The sequence below is a fragment of the Pinus tabuliformis genome, chromosome Q (assembly GCF_031772625.1).
Source record: "Pinus tabuliformis cultivar Carrire ecotype Pingquan chromosome Q, CPIR1, whole genome shotgun sequence".
In the NCBI taxonomy this organism is placed as follows: Eukaryota; Viridiplantae; Streptophyta; class Pinopsida; order Pinales; family Pinaceae; genus Pinus; species Pinus tabuliformis.
In genome coordinates this window covers 1,048,917,257-1,048,943,894 of record NC_142296.1, presented here as the reverse complement: position 1 = coordinate 1,048,943,894, position 26,638 = coordinate 1,048,917,257, and the positions used below count along the sequence as shown (strand labels likewise).

Here is a 26,638-nt window from a genome sequence, read left to right as displayed (position 1 = left end):
CGAATAAGATTCGAAGGCATGTAGAGTTCGACGTAACAAAGACAGAGACACAGAGACGGGAGGAAGGCGGTGGTTCAAAGAAATATAAGGAGAACGGGATGCCACTGAAAGGCATCTTTTGGGTCTTTGGAGGGTGGAAGTGCAGAATGGGGGAATTTTTCCAACAAAGAGTTACAGACAGTGAGGATGACTGAGCTTTGATTGTTCTTGATGCTTTTGGGCACGGGGACCCGAGCACTGAAATTCTGAAGTATTCTGGAGTTGGGTACTGAGGTTGTGCCCAATTTGGCAGGGAGGTTTTGGTCATTGTGGTAACGGGAGCAAATTTGGAGCTACAACAACTGAGGATTGACTTCAAACACATAAAACTAGTATGTATGAGTGAATTATATTGATAAATTTATGTTTAAATTATAGTTGTTAAAACCTAGTAGGATTTAAGAAATTTATTCTGGTTTGGTTATTACAAAAGGATTGACCTTGTAAATTTGACAATATGATCTCAGTGAGGATCAGTCTTTGCCTCAAAGGTGTTCTCATTCCAGTTTGCATATGATTTGTTTGATGAAATTCCTGTGTTATTTCTTGAAGTGAAATTCCTAGGTTTGCAATCAAATTGTTTGAAGAAAGGTGTCAGAGAGCACTTTTAAACATTTGCTTGAATATATTGAAATTATTGCTTGGTACTTAAGTCCCATCTACTATGCGATTGCTTTCAAATGTTGAGCGTGCTCTTGTAGAACTTGGAAGGTTGTAGTAGAGTACAAGATCAGAGGTAAAAGGTCATTCATCACCACTGCTCATGATGTACTGAAGGCAATCCTCCGTGTGCAAACCAGGATCCACTATTGTGAACTTTTCAGTTTGCTATATATATATATATATATCAGTAGTTCAAATTACTTCTGAATGCAATTTGTTATCTTAGTAGCTGGCCTGAAGTCTTGTTACCGAGTTGTGTCATTGTTCAAGCAACAAACAAAATCTACATATACAACAGTTCCTTAACAAACTCTTTCCCAATAGCTTCACTCTAAAATCACATCTATTTGCACTCTTATCTGTAGCTGTTAGGAGCATGGACTCTAATTGATGTCATAGAGTCATCATTGCTAAAAATTTGTAAGCAAGCTTGTTAAGTCCATATGTAATGCAAAGTATTGAGGAGTTGTTTATTATTGTTGTTGCTAGTGAGGTGTCTTAGTGGTCTTATAATAGTCATGTATACTGAGAGGGCTGGTTGCATGCATTTTAAAAAGAATGCTTATGTTGTGAAAGGTCTATGTATTGAATCAACCACTGTTATGTACTTTTGTTGTGCTGTTGGTCAAAGTCTTGCTTGATGTACTTGTCATCATGTGCTAAAACATGGATGAAACCTTCACAATTTCCCTGAATAAATTAGCAGTAAAAAACAACAAACTCTTTTCAAAAGGGGTACATGCTATCCTATAGCTGGGCCAACCAAGTGATTTGCAGAAAGAACATGAGATGGGACACAAACTCTTTGCACTTGCGACATATTTGAAACACATGAGGGTTACAACAAAAGCCCTTCTCAAATTGGAAGAATTGGATGGACTCCTTTCCCAGTTAAACCAGTTAGAGGGGAATAAACTAATTTGGGCTTTAAAACCAGCCATGCTTGCCCTAATACAAAACAAGTTCTTGGAGTACCCTTGTGTAGGGGTCACACTTCCAGTTCCAGTTGCCTCTTGTCTCAGTAGTATCATGATGCTGACCGGACCTTGTTGATTTGGGGTAGCATCGGATGTACTCTAGCCACAAAATTTGGTGGAGAGGTTCGTGCACATGAGATCTCCAATATCCAGAAAGGGTTTGGGCAGATTCTAAACAGTTCAGGAGATATTAAAATAATTAATATTTTTATCGGAGTCCCTAAGTCTAAACTTAGGGAAAATAAAATATTAATGTGGATTAATATGAAACTGTGTTCGAATGGTCCAAAAGACATGGATCAAACCAGATCTAATCTTAGCCGTTGATTAGGGACTTAATCTCGGCCATTGATATGTCAACAGGAAAAGTATAAGAGGAGGCTTGAGGGCCACTTGGAGAATACACTAGAGTGATTAGTCATTCTATTCTCTAGAGTGGGGTTTGCTAAGAGAGATAAAATTAATGATCGGGAGATGCAACTAAGGGGAATTTGAGTACAGAGAGACAAAGAAGCAGAGATATTGCTGGGAGAGCAATGCAGTAGTCGGGGAGAGTGACACAGAGCTAGCCAGGGGTCACGTAGAAGCAGCTGGGAGTTGCGCAGAGCCTCAGAGAGGCCAGTGTTGCTGACGCAGAGGGCCAGAGGGCTGACGCAGGGCCTCCTAAGGCTGATGCAGAGCCATTCGGGGTGATGTAGGGCCAACGCTGGGTAGAGAGGGGTTGACGCAATCCAGAGAGAGGCTGACGCTGGGGTTTTTGGGACAGATTTGCGCTGAGTAGCTGCCGGAAGATGTATCCGGAGTTTCAGCCAGGAGATTTGTCAGAAAATGAGAGGTATTACTGCCAAGGAAATTCTTTGTTTGGTAGGCCAGTTTCGGCACCCAGATTGTACTTTGATATTGCTTAATAAGAAAACCCTCAGATAGCTGCACTAGTTTTCCCACATTGGGTTTTTCCAGGGACATTAGTCCAAAATCAATGGTGTCATATGGTGTGATTGTTTTGTTTCCTTTAGTTGCTGATCTATAATATGTTGAGCATGCACTAGTGTTTATTTTCAGTATTTACATTGTAAATAACGTGTTAAGTAAAATAACAAGTAGGTAGGAATAAATCAGATAAGTAAACTTAGAAATTTCAACATGGTATCGAAGCGTGATTGCAGATCACAAGAGGACTAAGGACATCAGCCGAGTGGAGCGATAACAACAGAAAATAATTGTCTCGAGGTGACGGAAGTTGTTTCTAGCAGAGCAACAAGGGAAGGGTGATGTAGTGCTTGCGTCATCAAAGGTAAGTCGAGAACATGCAACACAGAGGCTAAGAAAGGCAAAGGGAGCTTCACGCAGAGCCATGTAATAGCTAGGAGGGCTGGCGCAGTTGGCTAAGGAGGCTGGGTTGCTGGTGCCGAGATTGCGTAGAGCCTGGGAGCTCTCACTTTCAGGTTGCTGGGGTTTAGAAGGCTGTGGGAATATTGCAGAGTGGAGTTGGTGAGGCATTGTAGTTAGAACAGTGCCTGACAGAGCAAGGCCAAGAGGAGTTGCTACTGAAGGTTTCTAGCCGAGGAACCCAGATCAGTGGTGTGATTGCACAAGACGATCAGAGTAGGGGGCATCTCGACAGCGGCAGAAGGATTTCCAGGAGGGAAATCAGGACTCAGAGGGAGTCCAGAAGAGAACTTCCAGACGGGAAGTAGAGACTCAGAGGAGTCGAACAGAGAACTTCCAGGAGGGAAGTAGAGGAGCATCATGGCACTACACAGAGTAAGAGACCAGGATAGACTGGACGGAGTGTCGAACTTCGCAGTCTGGAAGACCAAAATCTTATCTGTACTTGATAGAAATCGTGTCAAGAACTTCGCCTTGAAGGTAATAGCTATCCCAGTCGACCCCAATGATAATGACAAGTACGAGGAGGCAATGGCGAGGGCCAAGAGCATCATCCTTGACGGGGTCAAAGATCATGTAGTACCACACATAGCCGAGAAGGAAACGACATTTGAGATGTGGGAGGCTCTCAAGAAATTGTACCAACATACTTCTGTGCTAAGAAGAATGCTACTTGAGAATCAGTGGAGGTCGTATCAATTGAAGAAGGAAGAACCGATTGACACCTTCCTCGAAGGACTGAATGAGATCCGAGATCAGTTGACTGCTATAGAAGCGACACCAGATCAGGAATTGATGGTGAGGACAACGCTGAATGTTGCCTCAAAAGACTGGGAGGTATTTGTCTAGAGTATATTGGGCAGAGGGACTCTCCCACCTTGGGACGAGATGTGGGTAGCTCTTCGCTAGGAAGAGATCAGACGACCGTCAAAGACAGGTAGCAGCACCAAGGGGATCAAAGTCAAGTAGGAGGAGGAAGATGTTGCCCCAGCATCTGAAGGAAAGCAGGACAAGCGGAAGAAGAAAGATCTCTCCAAGATCAAGTGCTTCCACTGTGGGGAGCTGGGTCATTATGCGACCCAATGTCCAAGGAAGAAGAGTAAAGGAGAGTCTTCCGAGACTAAGGCAGCGCCAACACGGGCATAGAAGGAAGTTTTGACAGATGATGACTGTGCCATGAGTGCACATGCACCACTTGAGCGGAAGTGGGCAGACATTGAGTTGTAGTTAGATGGACTACAAGCGATGAGGGGCAGGATACTTGAGGTACCCAACCTCTTGGATTAGACCTTGCTACGGGAGCCCCGAAGAGGAGTAGCAGGACTAGCTGATGTGGGTAGAGATAGATGTGGATGGAGCGGCAAAGAGAGCTACAGTGCAGGAGTCCTGAGACAGTGAGAGGCTAACAGGCTGCAGCAGTGCGAGAGGCACAGGAGTGTTGCACTAGTGCAGGATGGCACAGAGAGGTGTGCAACGGTGCAAGAGGCAGGGAGTTGTTGAAGCAACGCAGAGGTTAGACAGGGAGCACTTATTAGTGGCAGAGGGAGCTTCAACATCAGTGGATGTCTCTAGCCCAACAGGGAGGTCAGATTGGGAGATCAGTTACTTACTTCTCAGTAACTGAGTTGCAGTGCAGTAGTGGGCAGCGCAATGCAACATGATGAGAGGAGGTGCAGTGCGGATGCAGTGCTGGGAGAAAGGACCAACAGTAGCACAGATGCAGAGGGAGCTGTCGTACAGATGTAGCAATGGTAGTGGCAAAACCATGGGCAGCAATACAAGATGCAATAGTGCAGAGGATGTTGGGAAGGAAGGCCTAGCATCAGCACAGGTACCGATGCCGGATGATCAGAGTAATACTCAATGAGGAGTATTGCTAGAGCACAGTCCTCGCTAAGAGGGAGTGTTGATTTGGGGTAGCATCGAATGTGCTCTAGCCATGAAAATTGGTGGAGAGGCTAAGGCACATGAGATCTCTAATACCCAGAAAGGGTTTGGGCAGATTCTAAATAGTTTGAGATATATTAAAATAATTAATATTTTTAATGGAGTCCCTAAGTCTAAACTTAGGGAAATTAAAATATTAATGTGAATTAATATAAAACTTTGTTAGAATTGTCCAAAAGACATGGATCAAGCCAGATCTAATCTTAGCCGTTGATTAGGGACTTAATCTCGACTATTGATATGTCAACAGGAAAAGTATAAGAGGAGGTTTGAGGGTCACTTGGAGAATACACCAGAGTGATCAATCATTCTATTCTCTAGAGTGGGGTTTGCTAAGAGAGATAGAATTAATGATCGGAAGATGTAGATGAGGGGCATTTGAGTACAAAGAGACAGAGAGGTAGAGATAGTGCTGGGAGAGGAGCGTAGTAGCCTGAGAGAGTGACACAGAGCCAGCCAGGGCTCACGCAGGGTTGCGTAGAGCCTCAGAGAGACCAACATTGCTGACACATAGGGCCGGAGGGCTGACACAGGGCCTCCTGAGACCGACGCAAACCCATCCGGGGTGATGCAGGGCCAGCGCTGGGCGGAGAGGCGCTGACGCAGTCCAGAGAGAGGTTGACGCTAGGGTTTCTGTGGCAGATTTGTGCTAAGTAGCTGCCGGAAGATTTATCTGGGGTTTCAGCCAAGAGATTTGTCAGAAACTGAGAGGTATTACTGCCAAGGAAATTCTCTGTTGGGTAGGCCAGTTTCGGCATCCAGATTGTACTTTGATATTGCTTAATAAGAAAACCCTCAGATAGCTGCACCGATTTTCCCACATTGGGTTTTTCCGGGGACATTAGTCCAAAAATAATGGTGTCATATGGTGTGATTGTTTCTGTTTCCTTTAGTTGCTGATCTGTAATATGTTGAGCATGCACTAGTGTTTATTTTCAGTATTTACATTGTAAATAACTTGTTAAGTAAAATAACAAGTAGGTAGGAATAAATTAGATAAAGTGCATGGAGGGTTTCTAACTAAGTAAACTTAGAAATTTCAACACATCTGTACCCCCTTACAATGACGTGATTGTGAGGAGAGTCTTCAGGTTGATGGTAGAGACCAGTGTTACTTGGGAGCGGGAACGAAAGAGGGGAGCAGGAGCAAAAACGGGTGTGGGAGCGACATTTTCAGAAGCTCCCGGTTTGGGAGCAAATCCTAGAGCGTTATATATATATATATTATATTTTTTATATTTTGATACATATATGTCAACAAAAACATGTAGAATGATGAATTAGATATAATAAACATAAAAAAACATAGATTGATCATTGAACCATATAAAAACAATCATCTAGAATTTATAATCTTCATCAACCACGTCCACAAGTTAGTAACATACAACATATTGAGTCTCATGAATCATGATTCATCAATCTTAAAGTTTCAACTTCAAGATTTCAAAATTGAAAATTCAATATATAACATTTATCATCATTGATCACCAAAGTTGTAGTTGTAAGCTAAGTTCAACCATTACAACAAATAATATCTAACATGAAATGAAATGTTATAAAAATTAAATGAAATGAAACAACTTTCATGAAGCATCATATACATAATTCATTACCAATGAGTTATAATTGCCAACTTCAAACTTCAAACTTAAATTGTCATATATTGTTTGCAAAAAATATCATAATAATTATGAAAGAGTCAACAGTTATGAAAACTACTAGAAACTAGAAAAGACAAGTAAATATATTATCTACTACTTCATGTGGCCCTTGCCACGAGAAATATCTAATTTTTGAGTAGGTCGTGGTGGTCTTCTAGGAGTCTCCTCCCGCATAGATCCACGACCAGAACCACAAGGCACATGCCCTCCACGTGTGGATGTACATGGAGGTGGCGACAACAAAGGAATAAGACTCAAAACTCGAGCACTGCTACTGGATGGTGGAGGTGGCATGGTTGTTGCTTCATCTTCCTCTCTCATAAGTTCCGCTTCCAGTTCTTCAAGATGTATAGTGCCATCTTCCAAATTATCATCCTCTGGGTGGTTGTCCCAAATTTTATATGTTGGATTCTCATAAGCCTGATCACAGTAATGACTCAACAACCTCAAGTTGTAGTGCACATGAACCAAGCTTTCTTCTCGGTTTTCATTGAGTCTGTTTCTTCTCACGTTATGTATGAAGCTGTAGGTGCTCCAACACCTCTCTGCAGAAGAAGTATTTACAACTTGTGAGAGAATTTTTTTTGCCAATTTTGGCAAAAGTCCTTGGTCGCCATATGCTTCCCCCCATGTGAGAGCATCAAATCTGTCTCTATCTTCCATTGCATGGAAGGAACCAAACAAACCAGTGCAACTGAAGTATCTGCCTAATTCAAGACGCAAACTAGCACATTCTTCCCTGTCAGGTATCAACTTGTCTAATGCTTGCGAATATCGTGTAGATACCTCTTCATCTATATGGGGTTTGACCCTAACCCCACCCCCTGGTGCAGGTTGGCCCAACCAAGATGCAAAGTAGTATTTTGGCGTAAGGATATATGCCAAGGCATGTAGTGGAACATTAAGTTAATCCCACCGTGTACACACACAATTGTGAATCAGTGTATACAAGTTGGGATCATCTTTATGAACAATATCTTTTATTTGCCCCAACATGGTATCCATCTGTTCATACACCTCCCCAATCACTAGTTTATTTGTATCTGCAAACCGAATCATGTGATAAATGGGCTTGGTGAATTCCAATACTTGCCTCACATGTGCCCAAAACATACCATCAAGAGCTGTCTCCTCCACCTGTTCAAAACCTTGCATGTCAGCTGCATTTCTAGCCCTTTCCTTTAATATCTGCCAGTGTGGACTTGATACCATGTTAGCCAATGATTCTCTTACCTTCAAAAGGCGTTTGAAGGTGAGGTAATAACTACCAAATATAGTCTTTGCAATCTTCAACAACTCCAATCTTGAGTGACTGCGGAAAAGGCCATGGCTATTGCTATGATTTGTAATAAATTTGATCATTTCTTTGCCTCTCTTGTACAAATCACCAATCCATTTGTTTTGCTGGTTTTTGTTCTTAACAATATCATGCATCAAAAGGTTCATTGTGTGAACCAAACACCCAAACGAAAATATGTTGGGGTATTTATCCTCAATAATTGCTCCCGTTGCCTTACAATTAGGAGCATTATCAATGATGACTTGGATGACATTGTATGGCCCAATACAGTCAATTGTTTCAAGTAATGGTTCTGCAATGTTGATGCCGGTCTTCAACTTGTCTGAGTAATCATATGTTGAAAGAAAGATGGCACCACTAATAGACACAGCAAGAACACTTATCAATAGCTTGCCTTTTACATTTGTCCATCCATCAGATACAATGGACACCCCATGGTCAGTCCAAGAATTTGTCATTCTACTCAAAGAATGTGATATTTTTGCTTTTTCACGATTAAGTCCAATGGTTCTAGCCTTGTCATACCCAGGGCTCCTGTATCCTTTAGGGGCATCATTTATGGTAGAAACCATTTCATGCCAATAAGGTGAGCGAAGAACTTTGAATGGTATCCCACATGCATAGAGAAACTGTAAACTTTTGAATCCACATCATTCCTACACCCTTCATCAAGGAAATCTGATATGGTTCTACACCTTAAACTTGGTGACCCTGTGCCTCCATATCCACTGCCATGTGAGGATGCTGAAGGAGTTGTTTGTGCATGTGATTGTGAGCTTTGTTCAAAGAAACCCTTTGATTTTTTAGATTTGTATTGGGCTTCCTCCTCTTCCCTTATGTATTTGGCTCTATCTGCTGCTGACACACTTGTACAAGTTTTGATCCTATTTGTTTATCTCCATCCCATGGCCTTTTTCCGCAGACGTGTTTTTTGACACGGGTGTATGAACCTGTGTAATTATTGTTGCAATGGGGGTAATGAAATTTAGTGGTTCCACCCCCTTTCTCTGCTTCAGGCCTATTAACATATTTCCACAATGGGGTTTGGTCTTGTTTAGTTTTTGAGCTGACTCATGTTCACTCTCCTCCAGCGCCTCCTCACCAAGGTACTCCTCTCCGGGGTTTTCATCAAATCCATTATAACCCACTTCTTCATCCCCTTCTTCATTTTGAACCTTCCTTTTTCTACTCTCCAACACCATAATAACCAAGAAAGGAACCAAGAAGAAGAAAATGCCAAGAAATATAACCATGATGTTTGAAATTTGAAGTTTTGAATCTGCAAAAAAATGGAATGGGAATGGGATGGGAAATAGAGAAAAAAATTATTTATTTATTTAGGAATGAACATAGAAAAAGAGTTGCTAGAATAGAGTGTAGATCCTACCTCTTTGGCATCCAATCTCCCCTTGCAAGCTCTTGCAAGCTCTTCAATCTCCCCTTGGATGCCTCTCCTTGCTCCTTTCTCTCTCTTGCTCTCTCTCACTCTCTCAAATGTAGAATGAAATGAATATGAGGGAGAGGGTTTATTTATATTACCCCCTCCCCTCCTTTCCCTCTCTCCCTCCCTTTTTTCCCATGCTATCGACTTTTTTTTTTCCCAGCCGTCGCTTTTTTTTTTTGTTCGCGCGGGCATAGCTCACTGTTGCTGGGAGCGCTTTTTCCAACCCGGGAGTAGTCGAGAGCGATCGCTCCCCCACCGCTCCCGGGTTGGAAAAATTGCTCATGGAGCGACGAGAGCTAGTTCGAATTGGCAAAAGGCAGGGAGCGCAAATTTTTTTTAGGTAGCGCTCTCCCGAAATTGCTCACTTTTCGGGAGCGCGCTACCGACCCGCTCTCGAGTTGCTCCCGCCAGGAGCACGGATTGGGAGCGAGATTGAGGGGGGGGGGCGCTCCCCTGCAACACTTGTAGAGACCTTGTAGGACTTGGATAACACCGTGGGTCCTACCTTTGGGAAGAAGCTTGAGTTTCTAGAAATCATGGCCATGGTTAGATCTTATGACATCATGTTTGACTTAGAGTGTGATGACTTGATTCTCCAAATGTTCTAATGCTTCTTCAACATTAAGGAACATTATCCTGACATGGTCAAAACAAACATGCTGTCCATTTTGTCTTCAGTTATGGGAGGTTGTGATGCCATTTGTAGGGATTTGCCGTTTAAATGGTTGGCCATTTGGAAGAAGGAACAAATGGTTTGACCTTGTCTAGGGTGAGAACATCATTGGTTTCCATACTCATTCCTCCTATCCTAGACTGGGTCCACTTGGTCCTGTGTGGTCCCGCTCCTTTGAAAAGACAATTCTTCAAGAACCATCTGGGATACCAATTACAATAAGGATTTTAGGGACTGGGAAGTTCTTTTATAAGTCATATCTCATAAACCTAATCCTTAAATCCTCCCTTTCTTTCCCTAGAAGACATTGTACCTTGCTTGGAAAGCAAGTAAGCCTTATCTTTCTAACTCTTCCAGGAAAGGGATCATTAGGGTCACCCCCATCATCTCATTGACTTATCCTTCATCGGTGACTCCATAATATACTGGGTCTCCTCCCATCGGTGAAAGCCCGTAAATAGAAGGGAGCCTTAGTTGAGGTGACAGTGGGCTAAGTATCCATTTGTTGCCCTTGGTCTAGCATTTGCCCTTTAGGGATCCCCTTTAGGTCCCCTACTTGTTTGAGTGGTAACATTTTGGTGCCGTTGCTGGGGACGTGAAACGTGTGTTTTTTCCCCCATACGACATATTGACATATCATTATTGGCGACTCCATTGGAAGAATGAAGCCCTAGTTCTTCATTGAACTTTAAGGCCGATGCTTGTAGGGTGAAGCAAGCATTTTTCTAGGCATCTTTAATTTCACCCTGGTGACTCTTACATATTTTTCATGTATACCTCAAATAGGTTGTCATTATTTGATAAATTTCCCACTTTGGACATTGTTAGCATCCTTGGGCATCCCAATCATGTTGCGAGAAGGATGGTATGTGGGGTGTCCGTGTTTGATGGTGATCCACTCTCTGCAATAGACCATGTAGAAAGATTCAATGCACATACTTCAAAGGAGAAAGTGGTTCACCAAGATGTCCTTATGTTATTGTTCATGGGATCTCTCGGTGGTCATAACTCATGGCTGCATGATCATGAACCCAAGAGCATCTCATCTATTGAGTTCATTGATGGCTTTCTTGGTCACTTTCAAGTATACCTTGCATTAAGCATCCAAGAGGAAGCCTTCATTGAACATCATCAAGACATTAAGAATCTAGGTAATGAGCAAGAAGACTAGTCCTCCTTGGGTCCACATGATGAAAATGATGATTTTGAGGACACATGTTTGGGAGGATGAATTTATGGAAAGTGAAATTGGGACCAACCTTACCTTTCTCAAGGATATTATTCCCAATGAATCCTCTTTTGAAAACCTTGAGAAAGATGATTCCATTAGCCCCTTGGAGGATGACATTGAAGATTATTTCCACATTGAAAAGGAGAAATGGGAAATTTCTGGTCTTCAATTTGATTGTGTTCCCATTTACGACATCGGCAACGAGGATGAGGATGATATTGGTCTTCCATTTCCTTCAGGGACTATTTATGATGACATACCGATTGATATCCTTGGGAAGGAGAATCTTCATTTTCCTTTGCATAAAGAGGGGTAGTTGGAAGTAATCAATTTTCCCTTTAGGACAGACCCAATCTTTGATACTAAAGAAACTGATAAGGTTCCCACTTCTCCTGAGTATGATTATATGTTCAAATCACTTGAGCCTTCAGATTGTGATTTTGGGAAAGCGCAACCCGTTGAATACAATACTTCTTTCTCCCTTTTTCCTATTGGTCATCATCTTGAGTCTTCATCAAGTGATTCCCTCACCCCTGGTCATATGATCTCAAGTAACTGTGAGCCCTTCCCCCCTCCCGAGTATAGTGTCAAGGAGAAGCCCTTCATTGATTATACTTTTCCTCCTTGGATGCACCCTCAGGGTTTTGATCACTCCATAGTCTCCCCTCTCCAATGTAATCATCATGTGCAACCTACTTGTGTTTCTCCATCTCGTCGGCCTCCCTTTCCTGCTAATCATAACCTGATGAAGGCCATAAGCCATGACGTAAATAATAAGGACAATGGTGGAAGTGATATGCCAGAGGTTGCCATCCATCGAAAGTTTATGAGCTTGGTTGTTGACATCTCTATATTTTGGTTGCAAGAGAAGATCTCATGGACTAGATTACATCCTTTTCTTACCTCTTCTCACATAATCATCCATATGTGGGCATCATATTTTCCCACCTCCCACCCACAACATCCTCCATGTGTTTGGGTTTGCATTCGCTTTGGGACTTGCTGCATGAGTAATCATATACGAATGCATATTTATATTGACTTGATGATATGTTGGTTGCACTGGATTTATGATTACACTTAATAATAGCTTCGTCATATGCATGTTAGGGTAGGATGCATTGCATGCTCATTTCTGCATTAGAATTAACGTCATATGATATTTCTCATGGTAGATAGATGCATATCTGCATATTTTATTTTCTTTTGATTTTATGGCCTAACATATAGTATGTGGGATCATGAGACACCACGAAAGCATGTTGGCCCGTGTTTTTCCATCTATTATATGTGCAGGTGACAAGTCTACAGTTGTCAGTAACCAAGAGATCGTTGGAGTTCTCGTGACCTGCTGTTCGAGTAGCTTCGCCCACTTCTTCGAGAAATCATGTCCATGTTGGAGCCAAATGTTACCCATCATTTTGTGGGTAATATACCTAGGAGAATTTTTTTCTCCAAGATGGTCCTCCGCTGGCAGCCAACACCCCCTTGTAGCCACCAACTAGCTCATTGTGCAATTTCGTCGCCACCGGAGCTAGCCATGTGGTCCCTCGCCCATCTGCCATGATCATATGTTTGAAGGTGAGCCTCTCGAACTTGAAGGTATGCCTTGTCATTTGGAAATTGAGTATTGTAGTTTGCTTATCATGGACACTTCTGGGCATGGATTAATGGGGGTATTCGACAGAAAGAATGGGCTCGGTCTGTGCTCTTGTCCCCTAGACCCCTTTTAGGTATTAATTGTTGAAATTTCTAAGTATTACCCATTAGAAATTTTATCTGTATTCTCTGGTTTATTTCGCCTACTTGTTTAATTACTAACAAGTTATTTAACCATATAAACATTGAAATAAACACAATATAGTCTCAACCATCTACAGATCAACCACTGAAAGAAATAGACAAACACACAAGGGACACCGTTATTTTTGGACAATTGTCCCCGGAAAAACCCAACTTGGGAAAACCGGTGCAGTAGTTTTGAGGGTTTTATTATTAAGCAGCTTTTCTTGAGTACACTGGGTGCCAAATTGGCTCACCCGACAGAGATAAAAATCTGGCAGTAATACCTCTCTTCGGAAGTAGATATTCTGAAAGTCTGCCCCACAAAACCCTCTCTAGCACAATCTGAAGCACTGCGTTAGCCCTCCTGGCCTCTGCGTCAGCCTGAAACCCTCTGTGTCAGCCCTCTGAGGCTCTGCGCAACCTCTCTGGATCTCTGCGTCACTCCTGCATCCTTTGTGTGGATGACGCAGGCCCTTCTGGCCTCTGCGCAGTCATTGCTCGCCTCTGCGTGGATGACGCAAGCCCTTCTGGCCTCTGCGCAGTCACTGCTGTCCTCTGTGTGGCTCCCTCTGGCTCTACGTCTGCCTCTCTGCTTCGGCATTGGTATTTCGACACTATCTCTGCCTCTCTGCCTCGTACTCATTGCCCCTCGCTGCAACTCTGATCGATTTCTCTTAGCAAACCCCGCTTTAGAAAAATCGAACTGACTGATCACTCTGGTGTGTCTCCAACTGACCCTCATGCCTCCTCTTATACTTTTTCTGTTGAGACTTCAATGACCGAGATTACATCTTTAATCAACGACTAAGATTAAATTTGGCTTGATCCATGTCATTTAGAACCTTCTCACCCAGTTTAATATTAATACCATTAATATTTTTATTTTTCTAAGTTTAGACTTAGGAACCCATTAAAAATGTTAATTATTTTAATATCTCCTTCACCGGGCAGAATTTCCCCAAACCATTTCTGGGTCTTGGAGATCTCAAGTGCTTTAACCTCTCCACCAATTTTCATGGCTAGAGCACATCCAATGCTACCCGAAATCAACACTCCCTCTTATTGAGGAATGTGCTCTAGTAATACTCCACCACTGAGCATCACCCTAATTATACGACATCGGTACCTGTGCTGATGCTAGGTCTTCCTGCCCAACATTCTCTGCACTGCTGCCCATGGCCCTACCACTGCCACTGCTACATCTGTATGACAACTCCCTCTACATTCGTGCTGCTGTTGGATCTTTCTCCCAACATTGCATCTGCACTGCAGTTCTCTCTCATCATGTTGCATCGTGTTGCCCATAGCACTACCACTGCTACTGCTGCACTGCAACTCAGTTACTGAGAAGTAAGTAACTGATCCACCCAACTACTGACATCCTTGTCAGGCTAGAAACCCTTCCGATGCTAAAGCTCTCTCTGCTGCTATCCTATGCTCCCTTTGCTGCCTCTGCGCTGCTGCAACAACTCTGTGCCTCTCGCACCACTACAAACCTCTTTGTGCCATCCTGCACTACTGTAACGTCCTTTGTGCCTCTCGCACCGCTGCAACCCTCTCTGCGTTCCCTGGGACTACTACACTCTAGCACTCTCTGCCGCTTCATCCACATCTGCTTGTACCGACATCCTCCATCCTGCTACTCTCATTTCGGGGCTCCTGTAGCCAGGTATGATCCAAGAGTTTGGGTACCTCAAGGATCCTGCCCCTCATCGCCTGTAGTCCTCCTGACTACAGCTCGATGTCACCCCACCTCTTCTCTAGAGGTACATGAGCACTCATGGCACAATCGTCATTATTATCTACCTCCTTTTCCGCCTTCGCTGGCGCTGCCTTGGAGTCAGATACCTCTCCCTTATTCTTCTTCCTCGGACATTGGTTTGCATAATGGCCTAGTTCCCCACAATTAAAGCACTTTATCTTGGAGAGGTCCTTTTTCTTTCTCTTCCCCTGCTCCCTCGCAGATGCCAGAGCTGCATCCTCTTCCTCTTCTTTCTTGACCCGAGCTCCTTTGCTACTACTTCCTGTCTTGGTCAGCTGTCTAATCTCTTCTTGGCGAAGAGCTGTCCACAATTCTTCTCAATCTAGAAGATTTGCTCTGCCCAGAATGCTCTGGACGAATGTCTCCCATTCCTCGGAGACTGCGTTTAGGGCGGTCCTCACCATCAACCCCTGATCCGGCGCGGTCCCTATGGAAGTCAGTTGGTCCCGGATCTCGTCCAACCTGCCGAGGAAGTGATCTACCTACTCCCCCTTCTGCATCTGGTACGACTGCAGCTGATTCTCCAGTAGCATCTTCCTCTGCACAGAAGTGCCTTGATACAATATCTTCAAGGTATCCCGCATTTCCTTTGCTGTCTCCTTTTTGGCAATATGTTGGACCACATGATCCTTGACCCGTCAAGGATTATGCATTTCGCCTTGGCCATCACATCCTCATACTTTTCATTTTTAGTTGGGTTGACTGGGACCACAATTCTCATGGCGAAGGCCTTGATGTGATGTCTATCTAGAACAGACAGGATCCTGGCCTTCTAGATGATAAAGTTGGACGCCCCGTCCAGCCTGTCCTGATCCCTCAGTCCACGCATGGCCATCTCTCTGCTCTTCCTTTCGACTCCTTTGAGTCTCTACTTCCCTCCTGGAAGTTCTCTCTTTGACTCCCTCTGAGTCTCGATTTCCCTCCTGGAAATCCGCCTGCCAACCGTCGAGTTGCACCTCTCCGATCTCCTATGCTCCAGCAACACTGATCTAGATTTCTTGGCTAGAAATCCGCCTTGGTAGTGACTCCCTCTACCTTGGTTTTGTCCCGTTAGGTATTGTTCTGCCTCAACAACAACATCACCCCACCAACTTCACTCTTCGCAATCTGCCCATAGCTTCCTATGCCCCAACAATTGAAGAATTGAGCCTCTAGGCTCTGCGCAATCCCGGGAAGGCTGATTTTCTCCCTTGGCCAACTGTGTCAACCCTCCTGGTCTTGCGTGGCTCTTCGTGAGCTTCTTCTGCCTTCTTCTGCCTCTGCATTGGCCTCTCTCTAGCTCGAATTAATAACGCATGCCCTATGTGTCAACTCTTCTCTGTTGCTTTCTGCCTAGGAACAACTTCTGTCACTTGGGACAACTGTTTCTACTGCAAATTCTCTGATTTAGCTGGTGCCTTCAGCTCTCCTGTGATCTGCAACCCTTTGATACCATGTTGAAATTTTTAAGTATTACTCGTTAGAAATTTTATCTGTATTCTCTGGTTTATTTCACCTACTTGTTTAATTACTAACAAGTTATTTAACCATATAAACACTGAAATAAACACAATACAGTCTCAACCATCTATAGATCAACAACTGAAAGAAATAGACAAACACACAAGGGACACCGTTATTTTTGGACAATCGTCCTCGGAAAAACCCAACTTGGGAAAACCGGTGCAGTAGTTCTGAGGGTTTTATTATTAAGCAACTTTTCTTGAGTACACTGGGTGCCAAATTGGCTCACTCGACAGAGATAAAAAATCTGGCAGTAATACCTCTCTTCAGAAGTAGATATTCTGAAAGTCTGCCCCACGAAACCCTCTCCAACACAATCTGAAGCACTGTGTCAGCCCTCCTGGCCTCTGCGTTAGCCTGAAACCCTCTGCGTCAACCCTTTGAGGCTCTGTGCAGCCTCTCTGGCTCTCTGCGTCACTCCTGCAACCTCTACGTGGATGACACAAGTCCTTCTGGCCTATGCGCAGTCATTGCTGGCCACTGCGTGGCTCCCTCTGGTTCTGTGTCTGCCTCTCTGCTTTTGCGTTGGTCTTCCGACACCATCTCTGCCTCTCTGCCTCGTACTCATAGCCCCTCGCTGCAACTCTAATCACTAGTTCGATTTCTCTTAGCAAACCCCGCTCTAGAAAAATCGAACTGATTGATCACTTTGGTGTGTCTCCAACTGATCCTCAAGCCTCCTCTTATACTTTTTTTGTTGAGTCTTCAACGACCGAGATGATCTTTAATCAACGACTAAGATTAGATTTGGCTTGATCCATGTCATTTAGAACCTTCTAACCCAGTTTTATATTAAGACCCATTAATATTTTTATTTTCCTAAGTTTAGACTTAGGAACCCATTAAAAATATTAATTATTTTAATATCTCCTTCACCGGGCATAATTTCCCTAAACCATTTCTGGGTCTTGGAGATCAGATGTGCTTTAGCCTCTCCACCAATTTTCATGGCTAGAGCACATCGATGTTACCCCAAATCAACATTAACCTTGGATTCTAGTCTCGTGGGATCTTTTTTACTGACCATTTGGCTCTAGGCATGGTATTTCATGGGAAACCTTGATTTTGGCTGCGTGGTCCCACTCCCTTATCTGCTTATGTTACCCTCTTTCCATTCATTATTACCCTATTCATCATTTCTCCCACATGGGTCTACATTCCTCCACTAGGTCAACATAGGGTTAGCATGCCCTTTCCCTTTGCCGACAACTTGGGTCATGGCCTGGAATGAAGCTCGAAGGTTGATGTAGCTAAAGAAGAAAGATCGCCGAGACAAATACATTTAGCACGTGGGCAAAAGCCAATACATGAGCTCTACTCCATCATTATGGCTATCACCCTGGTTCATACAGGTTTTATGAGCCTCATTCATCATATAGGAACCCATGATTGTCCCAACCCCTGGTGGGCAATGAACTGCCCACCCTTAAAAGAGGATATTCACTGCTATATCTTATACATCATGCTCTTACCCCTTGAGCCTCGAGCAGTTAATCAAAGAAAATCATAAAAAGGCAAAAGACATATAAAGAAGGGTGGAAAAATCAAGGCCAGGGCACCTCATGTACCATGATTGCTCCCTCCTATACATTATAAACCCAAGTGTGGACTCCCCTCTTATTAGCTATCCTTGTACCCCAACATGTGACCCAGGGTTGCCCCTTCTCATTCCTTACTTCATTCACCCATCTGTCACATGCTACCACCTTTTGAAGGATGTACCTTGACTATATTATCCCCTTTAGAAGTAGAAACCACCTAATAGGATCATTGGTTAACCCCATTTGGAGTTTAGGAGACATTGGCACATCCCAAAGCCCATTATGGAAGGATAGGGCATTATGAAGTCCTAACTTGTGGTCCATGATTGGTAAGCCCATTTATTCGATTTCTCTAATGACTTGTTGTACTAGAAGGCTGGGGGTGCATTGGATCTTATGCAGGATTGCAGATGGGCTCCCTCTTGGGTTTGGTCTCCCTATATGGGGTCCTAATCCTCGAGATGGCTACATTGGCACATGTAGGGTGTGCGTTGAGAGCCATGGGCCTCCACAGTCAAAAATAGCACTATGTGGATCCCCATAGCCATTCAAAGATTGCTCGTGGTTCACTTATTGGATGAAGAAGATGCACCTGATCCATCATGCTCAGCTTGCCCCAGATTTGCACCATACACTTGGCAGATGATCCAGGATTTGCACGATGATGAGGCACCACCTACACCATCATCCTAGCCCCTGTAGGCGATTTACAGGCATCTTCGATTTGTTTGGAGACTCATGAGGACACTTGTGTGACCCACATGTCATTTGGGGCACCAGAGGTTATTACAAGGGGCCAACCCTTTGGCCACTGCTTTTGAGGGTCCTATTCTTCATTGTGGCACCCACGAACCTCATTAGGCCTCTTAGAGGGCCCTACGACATGCATAGATTATTATTTGACCTCTTGAGAGGCTTACTCTTTCATTTATGAGCTAGTTTGATGGGCTTGTCACCAAAAGTTGATTATTATAACATCATTTTATTTTTGGGGCTTATATAGGCCAAGGAGGCTAATTTGAACTCTTAATTTGTGTATAAATACAAGTGAGATGAGTTCATTTTTCCATCATCACTTTGGATTAGATCTCTTCTCTCTCTTGAGAATTTCACACTTTTTCTAGAGGATGAATTGGAGCTTTATGGATGAATTTTGATGTATGGACATTGGTTTATATTGTCTTGGAGCTTCTCCTTTGTCAATTGTGGATGGTTGGATATACTCTGTTACATGTAAGTACATGCTTTTAATGTTATTATTATTTTACTTTTTTTTATATACATTGGACTGGGGTTTTTGCTATTTCTCGAGCTAATTGCTGCATGCATTTACTGCTTAAAATTGTGGATTTTTGTCTCTATTATGGCATCTCTCAATGTATGGGTCATGTAATATGAACGAAATCTCCTAAGGGTAATTTTATAAAAGAATTCGACCTTGATAAGCCATCTCCTTTGCACATCGAAGTATAAAAGCTACAATATTTCTCTCCTTGACCTAGAAGGTTAGCGAAGTGATCTTGAGGCCTCCTTGACCAAGAATCAAGAATCTACTCATTATTTCATCATAGATTCTATTCTCCCAAGACTAAGGCATTGATCTACCAAAAGGTGGTCACCAAAAATCACATCCTTTCACCTTCATTCAAGTCTAGCCAAGTTGAGGTACCTAGGGCATCAATTTCCCGACAAGCTAGCCCTCCAAAACGTTCGATCTCCTAGGGTCTCCTGCGCTGGTGTTTCCTCAAGGTCTTCTCCAATTTTGAAGCCATTTCGACAATGGAGTTGGGAGAATAGCCAAGCCCTAACTCCATCATCAAACTTTGCCTTAGCATTCCCAAGGCTAGCACCTCATAGGATCAAATAAACACTTTCAAGTGAAAATCCTTTCTTTGATTTCCCACCTTGTCTAGGGTAAAATATCATTGGTTGCCATACTCATTCCTCCTATCTTAGACCGGGTCCACTTGGTCTTATGTAGTCCCGCTCCTTTGAAAAGACAATTCTTCAAGAACCATCCAGGATACCAATTAAATAAGGATTTTAGGGAGTGGGAAGTTCTTTCATAAGTCATATCTCATAAACCTAACCCTTAAATTCACCCTTCCTTTCCGTAGAAGACATTGTACCTTACTTAGAACGCAAGTAAGCCTTATCTTTCTAACTCTTCCAGGAAAGGGATCATTAGGGTCACCCCCATCATCTCATTGACTTATCCTTCATCGGTGACTCCATAATATACCGAGTCTCTTCCTATCGGTGAAAGTCCGTAAATAGAAGGGAGCCTTAGCTGAGGTGACAGTGGGCTAAGTATCCATTTGTTTCCATTGGTCTAGCATTTTCCCTTTAGGTCCCCTGCTAGTTTGAGTGGTAATAGACCCTGTGGACCAATCCATGCCCAAAAGTGTGCATGATAAGTAAGGAAAATTACTAACTATACTAATGAAAAGTCATACCTTTGGGGTTGGAGGCTCACCCTCAAACTGACGATTATAATAGATGGCCGAGGGACCACATGGCCAACTTAGGTAGCAAAGATAATGGAACATTGAGGTATTTGGTGGCTGCTGGCTGCCGGTTGAGGACCATCTAGGAGAAAAAAATTCTCCTATGCATACTACCCACAAGTATTGGGTAACATAGCCCATCAACCAGCCCTAGAAGCCCTAGCCGTCCTCATTAAAGGGCTGATCCATCACTTGGCTTGAGGTTTATATATCTAACATTGGTGTTGCAGGTGTTTGGAAGAGTCTAAGTGCACTCAACAAGCTCATCTAGCCATCTCATAAGTTCTTAAGGCCAAGGGTTTGCTCTCTAACCTTATCTCTTTCCTCACTGTTTTAAATCAGATCTGAAGACATCTCATAACAGTGGTAAAATCTCTGAATACACATCCTAAAACTCATTAACATAAGCCTATAATCATCACACATTTAATCTCAAGTGATAAGAAAGATTTATGTCATTGCGTTTGTGGTGTTCTAAAGTGATTTTAGAGGACTGTCATATGGTTTATGAGGTCTGATATATGCCTTTATAATTCTGATATAAATCATAACAGTGATGAAAAGGGCATCCTAGAAACGTTTGAATTCATAAGAACTCATCTTGAAGCTTTGAAGCATCATTTCTCTTATCTTAAGTTATTGGCAAAGTGATTTAAGTGGGCTGCTCTAAGTTTTCTCTTCATCTTGTGGCTGAACTAATTATTGTGGAAATATAGTGAAAGAAAAGTGATTGTTGTCTTGATGATCATTCCTTGCTTCTCCCATGTCTTTCATTTCATCATTGGCATAGTCTTGCTTTTTGCATCTCATGGTTGCGTACAAGTGCTCCTAAGCTAACAACAAAGTGTTAAAGTGATTGCTTGTATAAGAATGGGTTCATATTCTAGTTGGTAATTTCATTTGAAGATCACTGTTAGCAATCTCTCTTGATGATAATTGTGCTCTCGCAATAAGCGTTGGTTAAAAGGTGAATCTAATTGCATATATTTGATATAAGAAGCTTCAATGATTGCTACGGCTCTAAATTTCTCTTGATATTGCATAAGTGTATCTTTCTCTTTTTCGTTTGTTACCATTGGAGCATTTGTTGTCAAAGAACGTAATTCCAAAGTAGTCTATTGTTCCTAATTGCTAAAGTGACATAAGATTGCTCTCGCTCCTTATTGTTGTCATTTAAAAAAGATTGAGATGGCTAATTGTTAAGATCACTGTAAGCATCATCTTTCGAGTATTAAGGTAAAATTTCAATAACAAGTATACTGTGGTCTTAAGGGTGACTTCACTCAAATCTAAGAATTGAATAATCCCTATTAGAGGTTTCCAATTGTGTTTCAAGCCTTCTTGTCTCATTTTTGGCATTGTTCATTGTCTCCTTTGGTTTCTAATTTGCACATCAAGTTGTGAAGGATCCATTGATAGATTTGTGCTCCTTGCTTTCCATTGTCATCAAATATTTATTTAGAGCACTTATTGGGATTGTTTGTTTATTGGAGAGCTCTTGAATTGGTTCATTTTGAAGCACTTTAATTGGCAAATCAAGTGGTTTATTGGCACATTGCTTTAGTTGAGATTGTTCCTATAATTTTTCTCTAAGTACTTCGTTTACACTCTCGTGTTGAACATCATAAGCATTGAATCTTAAGTAATTTAACTTGAAGTACTTAAAGGTCATTTAATAATCTCACTTAAAGCTATCACTCATATCTTGCATATCATTCTAGGATTAGAGGTGCATCTATAAAATGTACCTCCAAGCATAAGCTTGGTTGAAAAAAGATAGGACAAGCCTTTCTCACCCAACTTGCGAAGTTCAGACCCTCATTGTGGCGACCTTGCAGTTCTCTTGTGGACAATCCCCTAAAGGAACGGAGGCACTTGGGTGATTAGAACCTCACGGGAGGTATCGTTAATAAGGCCATAGCGTCCTTCTTGCGGGCTTCTCTCTACAACCTACATTTGAGACTGACTTCAAAACAGTTGAGAGTAAGGATTCACTTAGAATAGGCATTCTAATTAAAATTAACCAAGACCTTGCATCTCACTTAGTTTTAGGTGTTGCATCTCATATAGGATTGTTTTTCATCCTAGCGGCCACTGTTCATCCAGTAACTCGGAATTTAATCTATATTGTGCAAGTAAATTGACTCCTAAGGCACTAGTCTCTAATTGATAATTTCAATAAATTTAATCAAGTTGTGTTGAATAATTAAACTTGCCAATTATCCCTAATCAAGTTGTTAGGCCATTCAGTTGTGTCTCCCAAACTCATCATCTCATTCCTAGGGACTAACCCCCTTAGCCTGATATAGGGAGATGGAAAGAAAGAGGGTCAGGATCAGAGTGACAACCCCTACCTTAAACATTGTCACATTCTTGTGTAAAATTTGAGTGACAACATGCTCAATGTTAAAATATAGTGTTTATTATTATCTCCTCTCTGTCTTCTCGTGTGCTCATGTATCCTTGATGTCTGTTTTTTTGTCTTCAATCCTTCCACATACTTCACTAAGCAAACCCTGTATGTCATGCCTGAGCTCTACTGTTACTGACTCTGCTTAGTTTTATCATCAATCAATTGGTATCTACTGCAACTGATTACAATTTATTTATCGTTTCCTTCAAAATTTTAATTTGCACAAGCTTCCAATAATGAGTTGCTTGGATGTTTCTAGGTGCTATTTTGGGATTGGAGAAACCAGAGGCAAGTAGCATGTTTGGAGGAGTGCCATATGGAAGACGTTACTCAGGTTTGTCTTTGGGGTAATAAGTTGGATGCTCTTTGTGGAGAAATCAAGTTTGTTTCTTATTCTTTAATTTTGTGGCAGGGGAGACCATGATTGGTACATATAATTTATGTTCAATAGTTTTAACTACAGATATTCTTGGTGCTTCAAGTTATAATTTTTCTGCATTGATCTTAGATTACAAATTACTTTTACTGTTAGATTACAAATTACTTTTACTTGGCAGCTATGGGAATGTAGAGTCTAGACTAGTCTAGATTTTTCAGAAGCAACCTAAGGTGCTATTGATGTCTTACAGGTTCGTTTTCATCCAAGCTGCAAGGATAAACTAGTTTCTGCTTCTGTGGATGGATTAATGTGCATAATTGATACAAAGGGGAATATCAATGATGATGACCAACTTGAATTTGTAAGTACTCCTACAGTGACACCATCAAGGAATAATCATCTTTTGGAAAAACTGAAAATTTAAAACATATATCTTTCTGAATATGTTCACTGCAAACAAGATTCTGATGAAACTGGTTTGTGATTGGGCTTATGGAATTATCTGTAGACAAAGTAAATTGAAGTGGGGACAACTAATCATCAAACTTGAACCTTTTTGTTTGTGTTGAATATGTGGATAATGGTTTGGAAATATCCAGCATGTGTAGCTTGTTCAGCAATATATGGTAGAAGGCAATGGAGATGCTTTTTTCAGTTGATAATTTAGCCTGGGAGGGTGCAAACAGATGAGCAAAGCTCTTGTTCCAGTGTGGACAGCTCCATTTGCCTTGTCCAATGCCAAGGACAAAATGGATCACTCTTGACCTTGCACAGTGCCAATTAAGCTTCAAGTTAGAGAGACTGCCTACAAGCTAACTATACCTGAATTCGCAGGATTCACAATCCTGTGTGGGATGATAACACTCAAAATACGTCCTGTTGAGATTCTCTCCCTGGATTAAGGACATTTGCGTTTAATCTCAGATAAGTTCCTTTTCTTGTTATAAGACCCCTATGCCCTTATTAATTGTGAGATGCATAGAAGATGCCACTTGGTCTGTGACTCTGTGTAGGAGTTCCTTGAAAGATATCAAAGATGTTCTTAATGGAGTGAGATGCTGTAATGTAAACACAATGGTCTCATTGAATAACTTTGTTCATGTTTAGTTGAATGGATGTTACTGCTACTGACATTAGCACTTACGGACACTTATTTTAGTCTAGGCCTTGAGTAGGTCTGTACGGATGCCCAATAAGAGTCAAGTAGGACACCACATACTTAGAACTCTGCTTTCTAAGATGCAGATTTCAATCTTACTGCAGAATTTCATGTTTGAGGTGTTATCATCTTGTAAGTTATAATTCTGGGTAGCCTAGCTTTTAATGCCTTCCAAAGTTCAAATGGATAGCTATGGAGTCATAGATGCAATTAATTTTCATGTCATCACTTGTAGGTAAGGACATATTCTTTTGGCTTATTCATCTTATCTTTGATCAAGTTCTATAACATAATGTAGTCATGTGGCCACTGATCCTGTTGATGATTTTTTGTATTGGGAGTTATTTACTATTCCCGCATGCCCAAGTCATATTGAAGAAAATTAATATATATATATATATATATATATATATTTGTTATTTTGGAGTGCAAGTCGGCCCAACCATGTGAAGGGGTGTGTCCCTTGGCTTATTTTAGCCCATTTGACGAGTATAAATACATGATGTGAGATTTCATTTTTATCACCGAGCGAGTTTTTCTTCATCTTTCTGAGGGCAGCAAGTAGCCACAGCCAAATTTAGGGAGGTCGAGTGAGAGGGTCACAGGGGGCCGTAGTCCACTGACAGCAGGAGCAGCAGGGTGAATTTGACCATAGCTGACTGGTTTTGATCAGTGTTATCTTGTTGCTGATTTTAACCAGGTTTGATTGGTATATTTTGACTTGGATTTTGGCAAAGATTTGTAGACAAATTGGATTTGTAAACCTTGCTAAAGAATAATTTCTCCTAGAAGAAAAGTTGCTGGGTTTTCTCCCAAGGTTAGGTTTCCCAGGGTAAAAATATTGTCTCTATTGTGCATGGCAGTCTTTCTCTGATATTTACTGTTTCCACTGCATTTACTGTTGAGATTTTCTGTGTATAATTGCTCAATGATATCAGTGGCATGAGATAAATTGTTTGAAGATCATTAGGTAGTAATTATCAGATCAGAAAATTGGTTTCTACTGTGCATCTTGTAGAAAATTAAACACTTGTTTGTGGGTTACACTCTTTCTTTGAAACTTATTTAAAACTATCTTCTAGAATGTGCACAAGAAAGAAGAATAAGTTACATTAGTCTTTGTACATGAGCAATGTAGCCAGTAGTGGTGCAAGGTCTTCTGGTTTGTGCCTTAGCCAGTGAAGTCCTCGACTTAGTCTTTCTCTAGCATGGATGCGAGTTCTTGAGATAGACTTCAATTACAATGAATTGATTTCCAGTTTGTTGGAATGGTCATCAAGATTACATGTGCAGTGTGTTGATTTTTGTAGCTTGGGAGGTACTCCAAGCCTTGAGGATCAAGGGTTTGGAGGAAGGGGCTCCACAAGTGGCCTTGTGGGCTTGAAACACAAGCCCAGGATTTTGTACCCAATGTTGTTGTGCCAAAACCGTGATGAGATTGTGACATGTGATGGATGTGGATGATAGTAGATGACGAGACGAATCCAACACATCAAGAATCATCCGATTCTGAGTTGTCGTTGAAAAGATATTAATTTTTGAAGTTAGAAGGTGGGCTTGTGGGTTCAGTTTCATGTAGGCTTGAGTTGGACAAGCCACATGATGGGTTGTCAAGCCACCTTAGAAGTGTTCATTGATGTCCCACACAAACATATAAAAGGAGGACTTGTGTGAGACATTTTCATATATCCTTGAAGATCAAAAGGGAACTCGCATTAGAGAAGGAGACCTCTGTTTTGGGCCGCAGGTTGGAGGCAGTTTCCAGCGAAGAGGAAGAGGGCTAGCTGAGCCTCTTTGTGACTGTTTGGAAGCCTAGTTTACCTTCTAGCAGGGCCGAGGATAGAGGATGACTTGTGGAGTGTTTTATGATATGGTTTGATGTGTTTTTTTATGGACAGACTTCACTGAGGTAGCCACAGAAGGAGAGGAGACAAGTGCATGGGGTTTATGGGTCTGTTTAAGGCCTGTCTTTGTCTTTTCTAAGGACCAAATTGCAGCAGAGGCAGCCGCTGGCTCAAAGGGGCAGTTTTGATGGCGTTCTTGGCATGATTTGGGTGGATTCTTTCTTCTACAAGGAGGCCGCAGCCTGCGAGGCTAATTCTGTTGAACTGCAGGTACTCCCTAGTGAAGGGTCGTAAGACTGAGAGGCAGTATGCTGGGCTTTTCTCCTTGAAATAGGGTATGCGTAGGGCTTGTTTGCAGATGGAATTAGCCCAGATTAGCAGGAATTGTGGAAAAAAGTTAGGAGGAGGAGGCCATAGC

The 26,638-nt window shown here is 42.1% G+C and overlaps 1 protein-coding gene across 1 annotated transcript in view; it reads left to right on the top strand.

Moving 5' to 3' along the window:
* LOC149223099 (Transducin/WD40 repeat-like superfamily protein) overlaps positions 1-26,638 on the top strand; it is a 279,042-nt gene that overhangs the window by 100,946 nt on the left and 151,458 nt on the right. Inside the window, exons 4-5 of the mRNA XM_089385763.1 lie at positions 23,098-23,172; positions 23,468-23,578. Of these exons, the coding sequence (XP_089241889.1) occupies positions 23,098-23,172; positions 23,468-23,578 (186 nt within the window). The remainder of the gene's footprint in view (positions 1-23,097; positions 23,173-23,467; positions 23,579-26,638) is intronic.